The sequence below is a fragment of the Terrapene carolina genome, unplaced genomic scaffold (genome assembly GCF_002925995.2).
Source record: "Terrapene carolina triunguis isolate 2854851 unplaced genomic scaffold, T_m_triunguis-2.0 Scaffold173, whole genome shotgun sequence".
In the NCBI taxonomy this organism is placed as follows: Eukaryota; Metazoa; Chordata; order Testudines; family Emydidae; genus Terrapene; species Terrapene triunguis.
The window spans coordinates 1,502,891-1,522,724 of record NW_020664524.1 but is presented as its reverse complement, the minus strand read 5'-3'; the positions used below and the strand labels follow the sequence as shown (position 1 = coordinate 1,522,724).

Genomic DNA, 19,834 nt, shown 5'->3' with positions numbered 1-19,834 from the left:
TGCAGTTTAAATCTTAGCTTTTGTTAACCTTTGTTTTTGTTTCCATAACTGATTATTATTAATAAATACTCCCATAAACTGCAGGTGTTTGCACCATCCTCTTAAACATCTGGTGTTGGCCACTGTCAGGGACAGGATGCTAGACTAGAGTTGGGTCTGATCTAGTCTGGCAATTCCTACGTTCCTGTTACTGAATCTGAAAATACGTGACCCACTCTGTCATTTTGTAACCTTCACATTTGGAAAGATGGTGTGTAATTATCCAGACCCTGCTGCTGTATTTCACATTGCAGGCTTTACATTTGCTGTTTCCCTTGAATATTATACATGCATTTACATTTATAAACTTTCCTGACAAAGCAGAATTTTGGTTTAATCACGCTGTCCTCCAACTTGTAATTTTGGAGATTGGAAAGGTGTTTTTTGAAGCAAAAGTCCAGGCTATTTGAGCTTTCTAGGTTTGTACAGATTTTGGCTCAATTAGAGTTTCTAATACTGCATAACACATAATTTTAAAAACCTTCAATCAAAATATATTATGGACCTCATAACACAAAATCACTCATGCAATGCAGCATTGGTCACTTCGCCTGACACAATACACCACGGCTGTTCTAAAGAGAGTGGCTGAGACTCTGGTTTGGGCTTTATAAAAGGAACAATAGTTCTATTTCATGTATTTAGTAGGACTCAGGCAGTATGGGGGAGGGTAATTATAGCATCCACCGTAACAACAGCTTTACTTAGGGTTACATACTGTATGCATTTCCATGACAAAACCCTCGTTTCAGTTGCTCCTGACTTTGTTCAGTGAGATTGCTCTAGTATAACTGACGGAGGATTTGGTCTCCTCCCAAATGGAATTGAGCTACCAATTCTGTTGATACGTGAACCAGAATAGAATCCAGCTGCCCTTCTCTGTGAAGTTTCACCTCTGATAGCAAAAGTCAGACTCACAAGTATCAGTGGTTGAACCACTGCTGGATTCTGGGCTCATGTGTCCTTGTAGCCCTTTGGCTAGTAGAAGCATACTCTTCACTTGTTCACTCTACACTGCTCCCAGGAGTGAAAGTAATAACAATGACTTGTCACTACAGCCAGTCCTCCTTCCCCTCAGCGTTCTGCTCTCATCGCATCTGGGGTTTAGCAGATTTAGTTGGGGACTGCTGAGAGACTCATAACCTCAGCTACAAATATTCAGTGCTGCACAGGAAAGCTTGTACCTTTCCAAAGGGCACAGCTTCCCCAAAATCGGTATTGTGGGAGGGCTCATCCCGTGAGTGTGGATATGTAGAGGCAACACTCTCTCCAAATAACTTTGCTTTTTACAAATGAATGTATTATTTCACCAAGGCTTTAATTTCAGTCCTTAGTAACTTCTGCACAAAAAATATTTTAGATACACATGCTGTTGTTGCAAGCATTTGATAGCCACTTTCAGTGACTACCTATTGCCTCTTGTAAAGCAGTGAAATCATACTTTTAAGACTGAGGCATGAGTGATGCCAGACATGTAAAGTGTGTCCATTGCCAAAACAGTTCTCCAGACATGTGAAAGATACTTGTCTCTTTCCCCACCCCTTTCACAGTTTTACTACAGTGTCTGTTTCATAAAAACATAAGAGCTCCCATACTGGGTGAGACCATGATCTTTCTTGCCCAGTATCCTGTCTCTGACAGTGGCCTGTACCAGAGCCTCAGGAGGAGTGTAAAAAACAGGGTAATTATGGAGTGATCCACCCTGTCTTACACTCCTGCCTTCTGGCAATCACAAGCTTAGGGTCGCGCTGAGCATAGGGTTGCATCCCTAACCATTTTGGCTAATAGCTATTGATGGACCTATCCTCCATGAATGTACCTAGTTCTTTTTTGAACCCCATTATGCTTTTGTCCTTCACAACATCCCATGGCAATGAGTTCCACAGGTTAATTTTGTTTTGTGTGAAAAAGTACTTGTTTGGCAAATAACACTTTTCTATTCATTTTTTCTACACCTTAGTCCAGGTGCATGTGAAAAGAAATCCACTGTGATCTATGAATTAATTTAAATTGAAATGCTTTAATGTAGCCTCCCAAAACAACCTATGTGAAAAGTAAAACATTTTCTTCTGCTGTTTCTCTGAAAATTGCACCCAGAATTTTTTCACCTGTTCTATGATTTTATAGAAGAGAGCAAGAATATAGTCTGTAAACTATGGTGCTGTAGTGATTTTAAAAGTAGGTATGATATGAAGATTCAGTCCACTAGATCTTTGAGGCCACAGTCCACAGGAAACCTCACAACCCACTAATGGATGGCAAATAATTTTTGATAACCTATTGCACTAACTCTCCTGATGTCAACAGATTTTAGAGTTTATTCTGTTAAATCTTCCCTATCCTCAACACTCCCATCTTCCAAAAACTGGTCATGCCCTTCATTACCAATTCTTTTCTGTAAGCATTGGATATTTCATGATGGTAACAGAGCCATTCCTCCAAACTTTTCTGCATGCATTTGTCAGCAGCTATCCAAATACAGTTAATTAAGACAGCATTTTAAATGCAGATATTTCCTTTCAAATGAAGGCTGTTGTATACATCAGGAAATATTATTACCTGATTAGTGCTTGCTTCCACGTGTCTTGTAAAAGGTCAATGTAATGCACACACTGGACTCCAATTTCTGTATTACCCCAAATGATAGACTGTCTCTGGTAAATCAGACCCATTTCCACTTTGTATATTGTAAATAATTAACGATTTCTGAGCAGTTAGTCTTCTCCATTGTGATAGTTTCACATTAACCTGAGTGTTTGATTTTAAATGAGAAATGTGTATATTTGCCCATCAGTTGATCAGAGATTCACCTCTCGACCCATACCAAATGGGAAAACTGATCATTTTTATATTATTTAAATTAAAATACTTGCCTCAAGTGTAGAAAGCATACAGCTCCATTCTGTTCACAGTGGATAAATAGCATTTATTTTTTAAATATTGTGCTAAATTTAACAATGTTTTTCCACCTATGCAAGGCTATTTGACATTCACTGACATTTTATTTCATATACAGCTATAAAAGGTGCTGCCTGATTAGACAAAAACTGTAGATGCTGGGTTTGTGCTCTTCTCTGCATTTCCACAGCATTTATGTACAATTCATAGACAGATTCAGTATATTTAAGATGATGATAATGGAACTGAAATTTTGTGTGCGCAATTAGTTTCAAGCTGTTGTGTTTTTCATTCAGTTGTGCTTAATACAAATAAACCCCCTGAGACTATTTGAGGCACAACTAAATGGGGATTTGACTGTTTAAAGTGGAAATTGATGTAATTTTGTTACTTTTATAAGATCAGTACCCCGTAAAAGTCAGGAAAAGATTTCAGTACCTCACCTACAGTACATACCTTATTTTCAGCATGTGGTGCAGTAACATACATTATGTTTACGCTTTAAAGCAACATTGCTAAAGAAGTGTTCAAAATCACCCTGGCAAATAAGTGAGTGGAAACACAAACAAGTTCTTTACCATTTTACCTTGGTGTTAGTGTGTGTGCCAGTGGAAATATTTAACAACTACAGAGAAATTAGCGATGACAAGACCTTTGTGATAGAACTGATCTTCAACAGGTTTTTAATAATTATGGTTGACAAGATTGCAAGTACACAGGAGGAGACTTTAGAAATGGAAAGAACCTCACTGGCAAATTGAACTTAGCTTGAGCATATGTGAGAACTAGATGACTTTACTACTGTATCATGTGAATAAATGGTAGGACAGTAAAGGGAATGAATAACTGACTAATGTCAAATTAAACCATTTATTTGTAAATGCAGAGTCTTTGGCTGTAAAGATGGCAAATGCAATCTTGTAAAGGTATCATTGCTACACTTGTCTATGATCCTCTCTCACAGGAATAGCTTTAATGTTACCGTATTCAGCAATTCCAGTTTCGCTCTTCATTTTTCTTTAGTGAATATTTGTATATGGAAGACTTGCTTTTCAATAGTAAATGTTAAGCACGTGCTCTTCCCTTTGTGGATTGCAACAGCATTGCTTTATCTTGCAAAGTTCAGTGTGAGTTTCTTCAATAGAGTTCAAAGATAACTAGCTTTCTTTTCATCATCCAAAATTGGCCTAATCCTGCACCCTTTGAAGTCAATTGCAAGTTCCAATTGACTTTGGTGCTATAGAATCAGACGTAATATGAGGTAACAACCTCTAACACTCCATAAGATTAAAATCCCTTCATGGCCATGCTGACATATATCGATCTATAGAATGATGAAATACTATTGTACCCATTATATACCCATTTTTCTAAGCATCAGAGTTAAAAACTGTCACTGCATGAGAAATGTTATAGAAAATGTCTTTGTTTTCAATCCTGGGAGTTTAAACAAAAATAAAAAATGTCCACTCCATAATTCAGTACCATCAAAATAAACTATTTTCTAATCAGGGCTTCAGACACTTTTCAGTAACTACAGTTAATATTTGCAATAAATATTTGAGTTCATATTTGTAAGCAATCACTGCTGTGAAATTAAAAATGACTTTTACAGTTCCGTGGTGCCACATTAGCTGGCTATAACATAATCCTCCCAGTTAATTTCACATTCCTTCCCTGAAAATCAAGAAATATCCACCTAAGACGAACATCCAGGCTCTTTAATGGAGCTTTACCTTGTTTTTAAACAACAACTTGATGGTGACTAAGGCATTTCATACTGTCTTTGGCCTGGTGATGAGAACATCCATCCTGTGTAACGTAAAATTTGTTTGTTAAAACCACCTTTTTTAGCCGTGTACTTTAAGGGACGAATGAGCCATGGAGGCTCTCTTCATAGACGGACCGTTACCGTTACTCTCTTCATAGCTCTGTTACCTTTGTGGGAGGATTACACATCCACAAGTGAATCCACCCAGTGCCTATCCCATCTACTTGGACTGGGTACTGGGCACAGATTAGCCCCTACATTCGGAATCTTTTGGTATCAGAAGTGAAGTTATTTGCCTTTTATTTTTCTTTCTCATTCCTTTTTCTGATGTGCTTTATACTCAAGATGATTCATGAATTAGGCAGACTATAAATGTAGCTCCTGTCTATTCTCTTTACATTATCTGATTGTCACAGTTTTCTTAATTCAATTTCCAGACCAGCCTGGCTCACAGACTAGCGAATCGTGAAGGCTCAGTAACACAGCTTCCTCTCTACACATCTCCTTCCTTGCCCAACATAACGTTAGGACTGCCTGCAACTGGACCCGCCAGTGTAAGTGATGTTTAATGTTGTCTTTGGGATTGTGGTTGCATTGACTCATTCATAAGCTGAATACTTTACCAGTTGTATATTTGCAGGGGGGATCAGGACAGCAGGATGCCGAGAGACTTGCTATTCCAACCCTACAACAGCGGCTTTCCTTATTTCCTGGCACCCATCTCACTCCTTACTTGAGCTCTACGACTTTGGAAAGGGATGGAGGAACTTCACACAACTCTCTTCTGCAGCACATGGTCTTACTGGAACAACCAACTGCACAAACTCCCTTAGTCACAGGTGAGCATACCAAAGCTTGTGTGCAAAGGCTAAGATATGCAGCTCCTAACTGGGAGAGTGGTGCAATCCATTTCAATTTATTTCATGAAAGGAATAAGGGAATACCAGTTATCTCTGAAATCATATATGTTTATGACATGGAGCATGTATTGTTGATGTCATGGGCACCTACAACATTGGAAAAGGTCTGTGATTGACCAAATTACATATCTGTAAGAGGTGGGAGGAGGCTAACATCATTTATCATTTTGGCAGGATTAAGATAAACTAGTTCATAAATATCATTGTAAATATAAATCTGTTAGTATTTTAATAGTAGAACCCTACCCAGTTTGATCAAAGGAACAGTGAGAAGGTATTTTCTTAGGGAATTTTTTTTTTTTTTTTTTATTTACTGTGTTTAGTATTTACAATTACTGCATAGCTGCTGTCCTTTTTACAAAACCAAAATATTAAAATGTAATATGAAAAGCACAGTCTGTCTAATAATAATAATAATTCTTCTTCTTCGAGAGGTGTTGTTCATGTCCATTCCAATCAGGTGTGTGCACGTGCACAGTGGCCAGAAGATTTTCCCCCTAGCAGCATCGGTCAGGTCGGCCTGGGCGTCCCTTCATGGCGCTCAATATAGAGCCCTGCCAATCCGCCACCCCCTCAGTTCCTTCTTACTGCCAGTGACGGTTGGCTGGAACTTCCCATAGCCCTTGCTTAGCAAGCGCGTTCTATAGTTACCTGTATATAATCACCTTAGTATCCATTATTAGTATTAGAGTTCTTAGTATAGAGTTGTTGGGGGTTCTCCCCCATTCCGCCTCCCTGGGTTTTAAAAACTGTGTGGCCTGCGCGAAGCACAAGCCAAGCAGCGATCCACACGCCTCGTGTTTATGGTGCCTAGGGGAGGATCACCAAAAGGATGGCTGTAAGATCTGCCATGAGTTCCGCCCTAGAACTCTTAAACAAAGGGAAGAGCGTCTTAAGGTGATCCTCATGGAGGCAGCTCTATGCCCCAACTCCGACCTGGGCTCAATAGACCCGGCTCCTAACGCGTCGTCTTCGACGCAGAGTGCCTCGGCACCGTTGTCAAGCTCAGCACCGAGAAAGGACTCGTCCCGGGACGCTCGACACCGACATGACACCTCACAAGGCCTGGTTGAGAGCAGGCACCGATCCCACTCACTGGTGCCTCAGAAGAAAAAGAAGCCAGACAGTCACTCACCTCCAGCTAAATCCAGACAAGTGAGACTCCAGGCAGGCCACAGCTCCGGATCCCCTACTGGGGCCGCGTCCACTCCTGCCCAGGCGAGGCAGTTGAGTCCGGGGCCCCCCACGGTTGCCGGTCCCTACACAGCAGCTCCAGCTCCCGTCGACGCTGAAGGCTTACCAAGCCGCCTGGGACCTCCTGCAGCTTACGGCGCCGTTTTTGCCCCCAAGGAGGGAAGAACCTCCAGTGCCAGTGGACCCACCTCACTCCCCGGAGCAATCAAGAGGGAAGCCAGCTATGATGTCCAAGCTCTCCCCCTCTCCATGTCCCTCAGCATTGGCCCACGCGGACAGAGAGCCTACCTGCTCCCAAGCTCTCGATTCTCGAGGCACCGAGGCTTGGCACCTCTGTGGTCTTCAGTCTCGGAGACCTCGGAGTCAGAGTCCGACTCCTATCGCTCCAGGAGAAGTAGGAGCCGTAGATCGAGGTCCGGGAGAGACAGGAGGGAGCCCCAGGCGTGGCCTCCGCAGTAGCAGAATCCACCACAGTGGCCCTTCTGGGCCCCCTGGGCCTTTCACCAAGGCCAGGGAGGGACCCAACATCACCGTTCCACGGTGTCTTCTGTAGCCTCAGCCACCTTCATCCCACCATTAGCTACGCAGCTTCCCTCGGCGCCTGCCCACACATCAACGCCTCTGACAGCGGTACCAGATTCGGCACCAACCTTGGCACTGCTGACACGCCAGACTTCCACGCCAGCACCATTGTTGAAGTTGACTATGGCGCAGGCACCGATGATGGCGATGGGCCCACCGTCTTCGTCGGCGCAGACAAGGGGATCGGCACCAGCTCCATCGACGGTTCCTCCCATCATACTGTTGGCGGCGCCAACACTGGGTTCGGTGTCTGCAGCCCCAGCAACATCAAGCGCACCATTGGCACCGACGCTGCCCCGAGGGACCCCCTGGGGTGGATGGCAGGGAGCATCCGCTCCTTATAAGCGCTTCCTCTTCATCGTCACCTGATGAAGCATTGACAGGTACAGCCGTAGCCCTGGTGGTCGAGGACAACAGGCTGCTGCAGCAGTTGCTGCGCAGGGCTGCTCAGGGTCTGGGCATTAAGGCCGAGGAGGCTGATCCCATGGTGGACATCCTCGCCCCCTCAGGACCTTCCTATATTGCCCTACCACTCATTAAAACCATTGTGGACACCACCAAGACCCTGTGGCAGACCCCAGCTTCCTTGCCGCCCACTGCCAAGCACAATGAGAGGTGTTATTTCATGCCCTCCAGAGGGTTCGAACATTTATACTCCCACCCACCCCTTGACTCTCTCGTTGTGGACGCTGTTAACCAGCGTGAGAGACAGGGCTTCCAAGGGCTTCTCTCCTGTATGCCTTTCCACCCATACCGCTCGTTCACAAGGTGCTGCTCAAGATCCGCAGAGATCGAGCTCGGGTCATACTGATAGCACTGGCCTGGCCCCATCAGCACTGGTACACATCCCTCCTAGACATGTCCGTGGGAGCCCTGATTACCTTGCCGCTCTCCCCGGACCTTCTCACACAAGATCACGGACGTCTCCAACACCTGAACCTCCAGTTGCTCCATCTCATGGCGTGGAAGCTCCATGGTTAAATCCGTTGGTGCTTTCCTGTTCAGACCAGATTAGACAGGTCCTCCTTGGCAGTAGGAAACCCTCTACGAGAGCCACATACCTTGCCAAGTGGAAGAGATTTTCAATCTGGTCGGTGCAGCACCATTCGTCCCCGACGCTAGCTTCAGTGCCGCACATTCTGGACTACCTCCGCCAGCTGAAGCAGGAGGGTGTGCAGGGCCGCTCGGTATTTGCTAACCCCATGGTCAGCCTATTTCTAAAGGGGCTCGACAGGTTATACCCTCACGTCTGTCAGCTGGTCCCTGCCTGGGACCTCAACTTGGTCCTTTCTAGGCTCATGGGGGCCCCCCTTTGAGCCTTTAGCAACATGCTCCCTGCTCTACCTCTCTTACAAGGTGGCTTTTCTCGTAGCGATAACCTCAGCCAGGAGGGTGTCTGAGCTCAGGGCCTTAACATCAGAACCTCCGTGTTCTATAAGGACAAGGTGCAGCTCAGGCCTCACCCGGCTTTCCTCCCGAAGGTAGTGTCGCAGTTTCACATCAACCAGGACATCTTCCTCCTGGTTTTCTACCCTAAGCCTCATTCCAGCGGCAGGGAGTAGACACTCCACTCTCTGGATGTCCGCAGGGCACTGTCCTTTTACATCGAGAGAACGAAACCATTCAGAAAATCAGTCCAATTGTTCATGGCAGTGGCAGACAGGATGAAAGGTCAGCCTGTTTCATCCCAACGCATCACATTGCTCTATGTTGAGCGCCATGAAAGCGCGACTTCAGGGGGCGCCCAGGCCGACCCGACAGATGCTGCTAGGGGAAAAATCTTCCGGCCTCCGTGCACGTGCGCGTGCACACACCTGATTGGAGTGGACGTCAACAACACCTCTCAAAGAACAACAGTTACGAGAAAGTGAGTAACCGTTTTGTCTTTCAATTGTAACTAAATCTGTTAAATTTCAAAAGATAATAAATCAGTGGTGTTTCATATTCATTATTAAGATTTCAAAAACTATCCATAATCGCTTTGAATCTGGGCCTTGTGTTGTACTCTCAAAATTATCCAGTTGTTGGTAGTTGATTGGAGACACATATTTGCTCTAAGAAGAGTAAATATTAAGCAGTGGCCACCTCTGAATTATGTTTCTGGTCTATGCTTTCCAATATCGGGCTAAGGTGGAAGATGCAAGAAAGCATTCAGTGGTACTTAAATTGCTGAGAAACTTTGGTTTTTATATCTTGGATGACGCTTAAATTTGAAAAGCAAAATCCTTACGGGTGCTGATCATCAGTACCTCACATCGAAGTCTCGGGATTTGGCCCCTTATAGACAGTGTTCTACATTCTAATCCCCATAACTCCCAGTGTGTCAGGATAATAAACCTTTATGTGTGGGGAAGCTGAGGCAGAGATAGTGGGAACGTCCAGACTACCCGCCAGATCGGCGGGTAGCGATCGATCTATCGGGGATTGATATATCGCGTCTAGTCTAGATGCGATATATCAATCCTTGAACGCTCTCCCGTCGACTCCGGAACTCCACCGGGGCGTGCAGCGGTAGCGGAGTCGATGGGGGAGCCACAGCCGTCGATCCCGCGCTGTGAGGACAGGAGGTAAGTTGAAATAAGATACGTCGACTTCAGCTATGCTATTCCCGTAGCTGAAGTTGCATATCTTACATCGACACCCCGCCCCCACCCCCCAGTGTAGACCAGCCCAGTGATTTGCCTAGTGCTTCGGAGGGAATCAATTTAATGAGATTTAGTAATGTATACATGTTTTATGAAGCTTAATGTACTTTTTTATGATTATCAACATCGGAACACAGAATTCTAAATTAGAATGTACTGTTGCTATATTGGTACGTCCTTGATATTCTACCCGTGTAGAACAAACAGGTGGTTTCCTATTTTGGCGTTAATGTTTTCTCCTTTTCCGCATATCCTTTCCCCAGCCCCTTCTCTGTCTTGAGCAGCTCAGCAGGAGGTTTTGGTTCTAAGTACTTGGCAATTCTTTTTCTCAGGCAGGTGTGTCGATTGTAACAATGGGCCTTCAATAGACCTTGCTGCTCTCGGGGCAGGCTGAGCTGTTTCCACTGACCAGCTGTCCAATCTGTTCAGTTCCCAGAATTCTGCAGGAGATAGGACACCATCTGCTACAGAGTAGGAGGAAAGGGAACCCTCTCATTTCTCCCTCCAGAGTTCCTTAACTTTGCTGCAGTTTGGACTCAAGACATTTTTAATCAATTGGCTCCAATTTTTGCTTGATTTTAGTTTTGTTCAGTTTTTCTGAAGTGCTGCTATGACTCTCTTCCTTGCTGGTGGCTTGACCACCATTCAAAAATGACACATCTTCTTGGCCAGAAGAAAAGTCTGTCCTGTGCTCTACCAGAGCATAGCAAAATAAATTGTTCCCCTTTGGAACTGGGGGAAAGTCTCCAATGTGGTGGACAGGGTTTTCTTTGAAGCTGCTAGATCTCCCTCCTTCTCCCAGCCACACCCTTCCTCTCCCCTCCACAGCAACAAAGAGGTCACCAAAGATCACAGCATTCCTTCTCAGCCATTGTTCAGGAGCAGCACCGCAATACCCAGCAAGCCAAAACTGAGTTTGCAAAAGCTTCCAAAGCCCCTTTCAGACTGGCTGCTAGGCCTGCTGTGTCTGCACGTGACTCTAAGGGCTGGTCCACACTAAGCCCCCAGTTCGAACTAAGATACGCAACTTCAACTACGTGAATAACGTAGCTGAAGTCGAAGTATCTTAGTTCGAACTTAAAGGTACTTACCGCGGGTCCACACGCGGCAGGCAGGCTCCCCCGTCGACTCCGCCTACTCCTCTCGCGGAGCAGGATTACCGGTGTCGACGGCGAGCACTTCCAGGATCGATTTATCACGACTAGACAAGACGCGATAAATCGATCCCATTAGATCGATTGCTTGCCGCCGAACCAGCGGGTAAGTATAGACGTACCCTGAGACTATGCTCCCTGCAATCCCTTCCAGGTAGCAGAAGGAGCAGAATCCCTCTGAGTCATTAGGGGGATCACGTTCTCCTCTCTGCACAGGCAAGCGGACCCAGAAGCATCAGTTGGTGCCAGAGGCAGCAGCCTGCTCTGTGTTGGTCACTGGCAGTGCAGGACACCAGTGCCTGTTAGATTTCGAGTGGAATTTACAGTGTAGTGTTTTCCTTATAAAGTCCTACATAGCCTGCGACTTACCCAACTTGAGCGCCTCTTCCCCATGCCATACTGCTGCAGCTCTCATCGGCATGACTTTTTAAGCCTGGATCGTCCTTGATTTAAAACAGTGGTTTTCAACCTTTTTCCATTTGCGGACCCCTAAAAACTTCCGAAAGGAGGTTTGAATCCTCCTGAAAATCTTAGAGGGGGGACCACTCGTTGAAACCACTGAGTTAAAAGACAAAGGAAGTTAGCAGTAGAGTGTTCTCCAGTGAGGCCCTCTGCTGAGTCTGGGAGTGAAAGATCGGTGAGGGAGAGGAGTGAAGAAGAGGCCAGAGCAAGCAGTAAGCACAGGGGAAAGAGTGAAGGATGGGCTGATGGAGTCCAGGCACTGTGATGGTGTACTGTGTTAAGGGCATTCTTTGTGCCCCTAGGAGCTGTGTCTACATTTTTCTACTGCCCATGCTCAGTATTCAGTTTTCAAATGGTTATGTTGGTGTTGCATCAAAAGCAGCAGCATTTAAAATAAAACAAAACAAAGGCATTGGTCCTCTGTTCAGACTATGTTTATTTCAAGTTTTATACTTAGGCTGTTTTTGATGTAGTTTTTTAACAAGTGTCCTTAGATATTTTACAGTATAAATGTGTGTATATTTTCCCCTTCTCATAAGAAAATAACTGAAAGAATTTTGCTAATATCTTCCAAAAACATTCCCTGTTGGGCAAAAACCAAGTGTGAACGTTTCCACCCAAAAAGGTGACTATTTCATGAAGGTGTGTATGAATACATGGCATGACAATGGAAATCCCTGTACATGTTTAACCATGCCAGCCTGCCCCATAGTAATTCACTTTTTTGTCCTAACTGCAGTAATGGTACTAGGTTTTTATAGTTCTCATATTCTTGAAATGCTTCAGGGGAATGATTTAGCAACTGCAAGTCCATAAGTAATGCAGAATAGCATGAAGCTGTCCAAAATGCTGATGAATTCCAAGATTTTTATATAACCTTAAATAATATTTACCAGGAAATCCTGGCATTAATTTCATCAGCACTATTACCGCTAAATATTAGTTTAAACTAAAAACTATAAATATGTATTTTAAACATCTTCCCCACCTCCTAAAATTTTTGCCTTAGTTAACTATATAATGTTAACTCAATATTCACTGCATTCCATGTTCCAAGTATACAAAATACTGAGGTGACCATATTTATTTATCAGAGGCAGAATTGGCTAGATTGACAGGGCAACCATTGTATTTAATGCTCCTGGAAAGTGCTGGGTTTACCATACTGGAAGTTGTCATCTCCAGTTTATTCTATAGAGTAGGTTCAGCACAGCAGTGGCAATGCAAGCTTCCCCAGTGTGTGTAACCCTGATCTGGGGTGAGAAGGTAGTTCCATCTCTATGCCTCTTCTATCCCTAGTGTTTCTACTGAGAGTGCCCAAAAGAGTGAGCAGATACCAGTTGTGATGTATTGTGATGACACTTTTTCACTTGGAACTAGGCTTAAAACTGTCGTTTCACATAGTTCAGCTATCAGATTTTAACTCCTTGTAGATTCCAGCAACATGATCTTAACTCAAACAGCGATCTAGAGATAAGACTTCATATCTCACTGTTAATTCCCAGACCTGGTATAAATTCCCTGGAAGCGCTAAAATGTATACATATATCACAGGAGTATTTCAAACATTCTTTTTTCTAATGGTAACTGTTTACTTTCTGTTCTTGTTTACTTTTTAAGGGATGATACTTCAGCTGCAAATATGACAAGGTGGTTGGTTTTAACAATATGTATATTATTGTCACCATCGGAGTACTCAATAGCCATTTTCTCCCTTCCTTTCTTCCTTTTTTCTTCTCTGCTGTTTTTTCCTCCATATTATCTTCAGACTGGTATCTTTCAGGCTTGGGGCCACTGCCCCTCCATGCACAGTCTCTGGTTGGTGCAGATCGGGTCTCCCCCTCAATACACAAACTCCGGCAACACCGCCCCTTGGGGCGCACGCAGTCTGCTCCCCTTCCCCAGAATGCCCAGGCCCTCCAGCAGTTAGTGATCCAGCAACAGCATCAACAGTTCCTGGAGAAACACAAACAGCAATTCCAGCAACAGCAACTTCACATTAACAAGGTAGGCACACTGATTGTAAATGCTTTCTTGCTCATGCAATTTTAATGCAGCCTTTAGCTAACGTTCCTACTTAATGGTTTCTCTCACTGTAATATGTATGGCCTCTAACAATATAATCAGTTGCTCTTCATCCTTAGATCTCTTTTTCATAATTTTGTGAAAAATATTGGGTTACATACAGTGGTTTATTCATATCATCATCTAGGTAAGAAATGATACCTCTGAGGCAGATGCTGGGAAAGGAAGTACATTTTAAGCTACTGGTTTTCCAATCATATTTTCAAAACTCTTTATGGTGCCTTCCACATCAGCATCTTATCCAGTTTTAGAGAGGAGAGCATACAATGCTCTCAAGGAATGTAGGGGGAAATGGATATATTGTACATATATTTTGCTTGAAGGAGGAGGAAGAGTGTAGTGTAAAGCGGTGTAATAAAATAAAAGTAAAGTAAAAGAGTCCATTGATGATGAACTAAAGATTAATTGGGGAAGGGGTGTTTCTACTCAAGAGGATGTTCAGATTTATTTAAAGTTTGCTCACCAGGATAATCTTCTGAGAGAGAGAGTAATGAGACAGAGCACTTGAATGGGAGCCAGGAATTCCTGACTTCCATTCCCAGCTCCAATGCCGACCCTCCCATGCCGTTGGACACATCATTTTATCTTCTCTGCCTCCATTTCCCCATCTGAAAATGGGGACTTCTCCTAGCCCAAAGAGGCTTTGTGAGTATTAATTAGTTAATAGTTATAAAGTGCTTTGAAGCTGGAAAGTGCTATCTGTGTTTAAGTATTTTCGCACTTTCCATGAAGCACCTGGAGAACAGCAGATAAGTATACGTGTGTTGCACAAAGCTGTTCATCAGTACACAAATATTGCATTCGCTTTGCAGGTCAAATAGATTATGGTGTAGAGATAGATTATCTGTAGCAAAGAAGAGGTTATTTCAACTTGTTGTGCAGGTATGTTTCTTCAAAGACAAAATGGTTCACATAAGTGAGGATAGAATCTGAATTTAAAACTTGTCCTTTAAACACATGGGGGAAGATCGCAGCTGATGTAACTGGAGCTATGGCAGTTTACCCCAGCTGCTAATCTGCCCCACTTCTTTGGAAGGTAAAGTCAGCTGTTAGTCATTACAATAAAAAGAAAGCTGCTCCGAGTGGGGAATAGATCAAAAATGTTTATAATTATTTTTAGTTCTGTTCTAATCAGCATACTTGTGCTAGTATTTAAAAAAAAAAAAAAATTCTCAAGGAGCCCCAGTTGTGGTTTCTTAAAAAATCCCCCCACACTGACAGATTCTGAAAGAAAACTCAGACTGCCGGTTTGCTTTTCAGAGTGCTGTGGTTCCATTTCGGGTGAACGTTTCTCCAAATATTTTCACTGTTCCAGTTATATGAGAAAATAGAACTACTAGAAGCTGGATTAGCCTGCTTGAGTGGTGGCCCATATAAAATCTTTCCAGTAAAAGAGAGAGTCACAATTTAAAGGAAGAAAACCCCCCAAACACTTTGTTTATAGAATAAAGCTAAGTCGGGATGATTACACAAGCTACTGACGTCAATCTTGTACTTCTGGATATTTGCCACTAGGCTATGCATGTGCCAGCCCTGGACTTCATTCAGGCTAGCATATTGATGTGGTGTGGAGCTGCTGTTGCTATGGAGATTTCCCTTACCTCACTCTAAACATGCTTTGTGTAGTGAAGTTCAAAATCAGGATTGCTGGAAGCAGGCAGTAGGTTCAGTTTCTTTGTTAGTAAGTAAACTGCACTTCAGTGGCTTGTTTGTTTAGTTTTTTAAGACTTCCCTTGCCAAAACTTGTAAGTGTCCAAAGACTTCACTGTGACGTACCTACTGAACTCTTTGAGGCTTTCATTTAGACCTCCCAGGAGTTTGAAGTGTGTGTGTGATATTGTGCAGACTGATGCCTCTTTCAGTAGCCTGAACTCAGACCTAGTTAAAATTGTGATGTGTCATGTCCATGGAAAAAGGGGGAGGGAAAAAAAAAACCATAGCTGAATGAGGACAATTTCCATTTGTTTTACTTGTTAAAGTAATGAGTTAAAATGCTTTAACATATTGTGTGTGTGGCAGTTTTATTCCATGGGATAACATCCAAATGCGTACATGGAAAAATTATTCTCAAAACGTTCAGATATTTTAGGGTCCTTCTATGTAGCGTAGCAGCATAACTAAAAATCACGTAATGTATTATTGTCTTTTAATCATAGGCAGGGCTCATGGCACTCTGTTTTCAGTTGCTTGTGGTTTTGCCAAACTTTTACCATTTGCTTTTAAATTTTCCATGTCAGATGTCTGCCTCAGGCTGAATTTTTTGGAAAATTTCTGCCAAAATAGTTCAAACTTTTCTGAGAACAAGGCTGGGGGGAAAAACATGTGTTGCCGATGTTAAAAAAAAAAAAATGTTGCCAGAATTTTTTAAAATTTCTAGTCCTCCACATCCTTTGGAGCAGGGACTTGAAATTTGAATGCAAGGTGGCTTCTGTGTCACGGACGTGCTTTTTGCCATCCCTAGAGTTTAGTTGCTCAAATCTCCGAAGTTTCAGTCCTCACAGCTCCTAGTGATGACCGGCCTATGCATGTGCCATCCCAGCTGAGAACATGCCATCCCTCACAGCTCCTAGCACTGACTGAACATGTGCTATCCCCACAGAGCAGCTGAGCATGCACCATCTCCTCACAGCTCCTACATATGGTGAAGCAATGATTCCGTCTGCCCCACAGAATGACTGTGAATGCTCCATTCCAGAGATACAGGAGCAAAACCATGCTCTCCCTGTAATGACTGCTCAGAACCAGGGTGGTGCTGAGTGCTGGAACTGAGAGCGCTGGAACTGAGAGCCTGTCTCTGCTGTGATCTCAGTGAACCCCTGGGGTTCCCAAGCAGAGAGGAGCAGGAAATGCAGAGGAGACAAAAGCTGGGCTGGGGAAAGGGAAAAGAATAGCTTGAGGCAAGAAGTCTGGTGAGACTGGGACTGAAGGGGTGTCAGGGAGAAAGTAGACTTGCTGGATAAGGAGTCGGAGACTGATTGGGCGAGAAATCTGGAAACAGCTGGTGAGACACACAAGGGCAGAGGATGGACTAGGAGCCTGTTGGGACAGGAAAACACTGAGCTCGAATGGGGAGCTGTGAGGAGACTGTGACTGGCTAGACAAAGAGACTAGGACTAGAAACCAGTGTGCAGGGGAAGGAAACATATCTGACAAGGAGCTTGTGGTGTGGGGGAGAACTGGAATGTGGTCATCAAAGAGACTAGGACAAGGAGCCAGGGAAGGGGTTGACTGGGATAAGGAGCTGGTAGGCTTGGTGCATGGAGCTGGGATGGGATGAGTGGGGGAGACAGTTCAGACAAGAAGCCTGGAGCAAGGATCTAGGACTGGCCAGGCATGGAGACTGGAACTGGGTTGAGAAGCAGGTGGGGTGGAAACTTGGTCTGGGTGGGCAAAAGGAAAGTGGGACTGGGAGAAAGAGCCAGGAGTGGGAAAGAGACAGAATTGGGATAAGGGCTGATTGGGAGGGAGATGGGCAGAAGAATCTGTACCCACTAGAGCTCACTCCCTTCCAGAGCCTAGAATGGAACCCAGGATTCCTTAATCTTACTATTCCTTCACCATCAGGAAGTATCTGAAGCCCACTGGCAAACTGCCTGTCTGATCCCCCTCTTGTGCTGATCCACATATTGGATGAGAGCCTTTCGCTGCTATCAGTTACCCCGTTAGCTCAAGTGGCAGAGGTCTTTGTGGTGAATCTAAAGGTTCCAACCCTGCTGGTGACACCTGGAGGCATCAATATGATGCCCCATGATGGAATTTGTTTTTTCAGGGTTTTTTTTAAACTTAGGAAATTACACACACAAACGTACATTAAAAGAACATTAAGGTTGCAAAGTCAAGCATTCAGAAGGTAGGAAATGCCAGAAATAAAGTTCACTGTGCAATTTTAATTCACCCACCTTATGCATATGCTACTCCTGAAAGAATTCTGTGCCAAAAAATTAAAAATTCTGCGCACAGTATTTAAAAATTCTGCATATTTTATTTGTCAAAATAAGACAATATAATCACACCATTTTCAATTATTTGCTGATGAGTATTTTGAAATAAATTACCAAAATAATTGAAAATGGTATGATTATATTTTTATGGTGTTACTGTGCTATTTTGAACAAATAAAATATGCAGAATTTAATTTTTTTTTAATTTTTTGGTGCAGAATTCCCTCGAGTACCAGGGTTCTGTGTGGCGCAATCTGGGTGTGGGCAGCTTGGTGGGGAGTCTTGGTATGGGGTGGGGGGAAACTGGATGCACAGGGACTCGGTGGGGGAGTTCAGGTGAAGGTGATTAGGGCTCGGTGGGGGTGGATGGGAGCTGGAGGAGTGGGGCTTGGTGGGTCAGGGTGCAGCTGGTTGGGGCTCAGTGGGGTTCTGGGTGTAGGGGGCTCCCAATGCAGGGGGTGAGGCTCGGTGGGGTGAAGGTTCAGAGGGCTTGGTAGAGGGGTTCTGGGTGCAGGGGGCTCCTGATGCGGGGTGTTTGGTTGGGGGGTTCCAGGTATGGGGAGGGGTCACTGTACAGGGAGCTGCTCCCCCTGTTCACCAAACCCCCGTGCATCTGGGCCTCCCCCACTGAGCCTCACCCCCCCACACTCGGAACCCCCATCCCATCGAGCCTCACCTCCTGCACCCAGACCCCCCCAGTTCCCATCTGCATAATAAGGATAATACCCCACCCCCCAGCACCTCAAGAGGGAGGAGTTCTCCTGCTGACATAGCTCTGTGTACATGAATGCTTATGACAGTGTAACTCATGTTGCTTAGGGGGGTGGAATATTCACGCCACTGGGTGACCTACGTTTTGCCAACATAGGCTGTAGTGTAGACCTAGCCTTAGGCTAGGTCTACACTACCCACCTGAATCGGCGGGTAGAAATCGATCTCTCAGGGATCGAATTATCGCGTCTCGTCGGGACGCGACAATCAATCCCCGAATCGATGCTCTTACTCCACCAGCAGAGGTGGGAGTAAGCGCCGTCGACGGGGAGCCGCGGAGGTCGATTTTGCCGCCGTCCGCACAGCGGGGTAAGTCGGCTCCGATACGTCAAATTCAGCTACACTATTCGCGTAGCTGAATTTGCGTATCTTAAATCGACCCTCCCCCCCGTAGTGAAGACCTGCCCTCAGACTGGCTTAACTACACTGCTAGAGGTGTGGATTTTTTACATTCCTGAGAAAAGTAGCTCTGTCAGTGTAAATTTCCAGTGTAGACCAGCGCTAAGACTTGACCTAATAGGCTACAACCCTTGTCTAAAGCAGTTTCTCACCCTTGAAGTCTTTTTGCAGAGCTTGTTAGTTTTCAGTCAATCCAGGATCCATTCCTTCATGAATCACCACTCTCTGCCAATAGCATCCTCAATGAAATGGTTTTCTCCTTGCACCCCTTGTTGTAGTCCAGTAGACCTTTGAAATGCAAAGGTGACCTTTGAAATGCTATGGTGGTGTACTGCCACCATATTGTGCTCACTTTTCTCACCTACCCCCATCAACTTGTTTTCCCTATTGACTTTGCATGCCAATATAACTCCCATTGTTTTTGTCTCACAATGCTTTATCTGCCTACCATAGAGATAACTACTTTACCTCTGGACTGGAAGAAACCTGTTTCTCCCTGTGTTTGGTTACAGACTTTAAAGCCTTATCATTATTATTATTATTATTATTATTAATTAATTAATGAATTAATATGTATATATAATTCCTCATGTAGTGTTAGTACATAAACGTCACAGTGATATTAGTGACTCGTGTGTCACCAGCTTCTATTTGATACCTCAGATGATATACTTCATAGATAGATTCTGTGACAGCAATGTGTTGGGTGTAGTGAGTTTGTCAGGAGCAGTAGGAGTTGCTGACAGAACAGGAAACCCTTTGCCAGTTGGTACGGAGGGGCTCTTGGGGTCACAGTCACATGGACTCCCAAACACTTGGGATCTGAGGTTGCAAAGTGAGTGTGACCGCTGGAGGAAACAAGCTTACTAGGAGCACTTTACTAAGTGCAGGGCAGCACTAATCTTGGTGTTTATTTTTGTAGTTGTGGTACAAATCACCAAGCGCAACTTTTCTCTCCCATAGCAACTAAAAT

General features: G+C 44.3%; 1 protein-coding gene across 2 annotated transcripts in view; it reads left to right on the top strand.

Annotated features, from left to right (window-relative positions):
- Positions 1-19,834, top strand: part of HDAC4 (histone deacetylase 4) — a 439,152-nt gene that overhangs the window by 335,237 nt on the left and 84,081 nt on the right. For both annotated transcript variants that reach the window (XM_024194087.3, XM_024194086.3), the window contains exons 10-12: positions 5,146-5,262; positions 5,349-5,547; positions 13,434-13,672. In XM_024194087.3, coding sequence (XP_024049855.1) covers positions 5,146-5,262; positions 5,349-5,547; positions 13,434-13,672 — 555 coding nt within the window. The remainder of the gene's footprint in view (positions 1-5,145; positions 5,263-5,348; positions 5,548-13,433; positions 13,673-19,834) is intronic.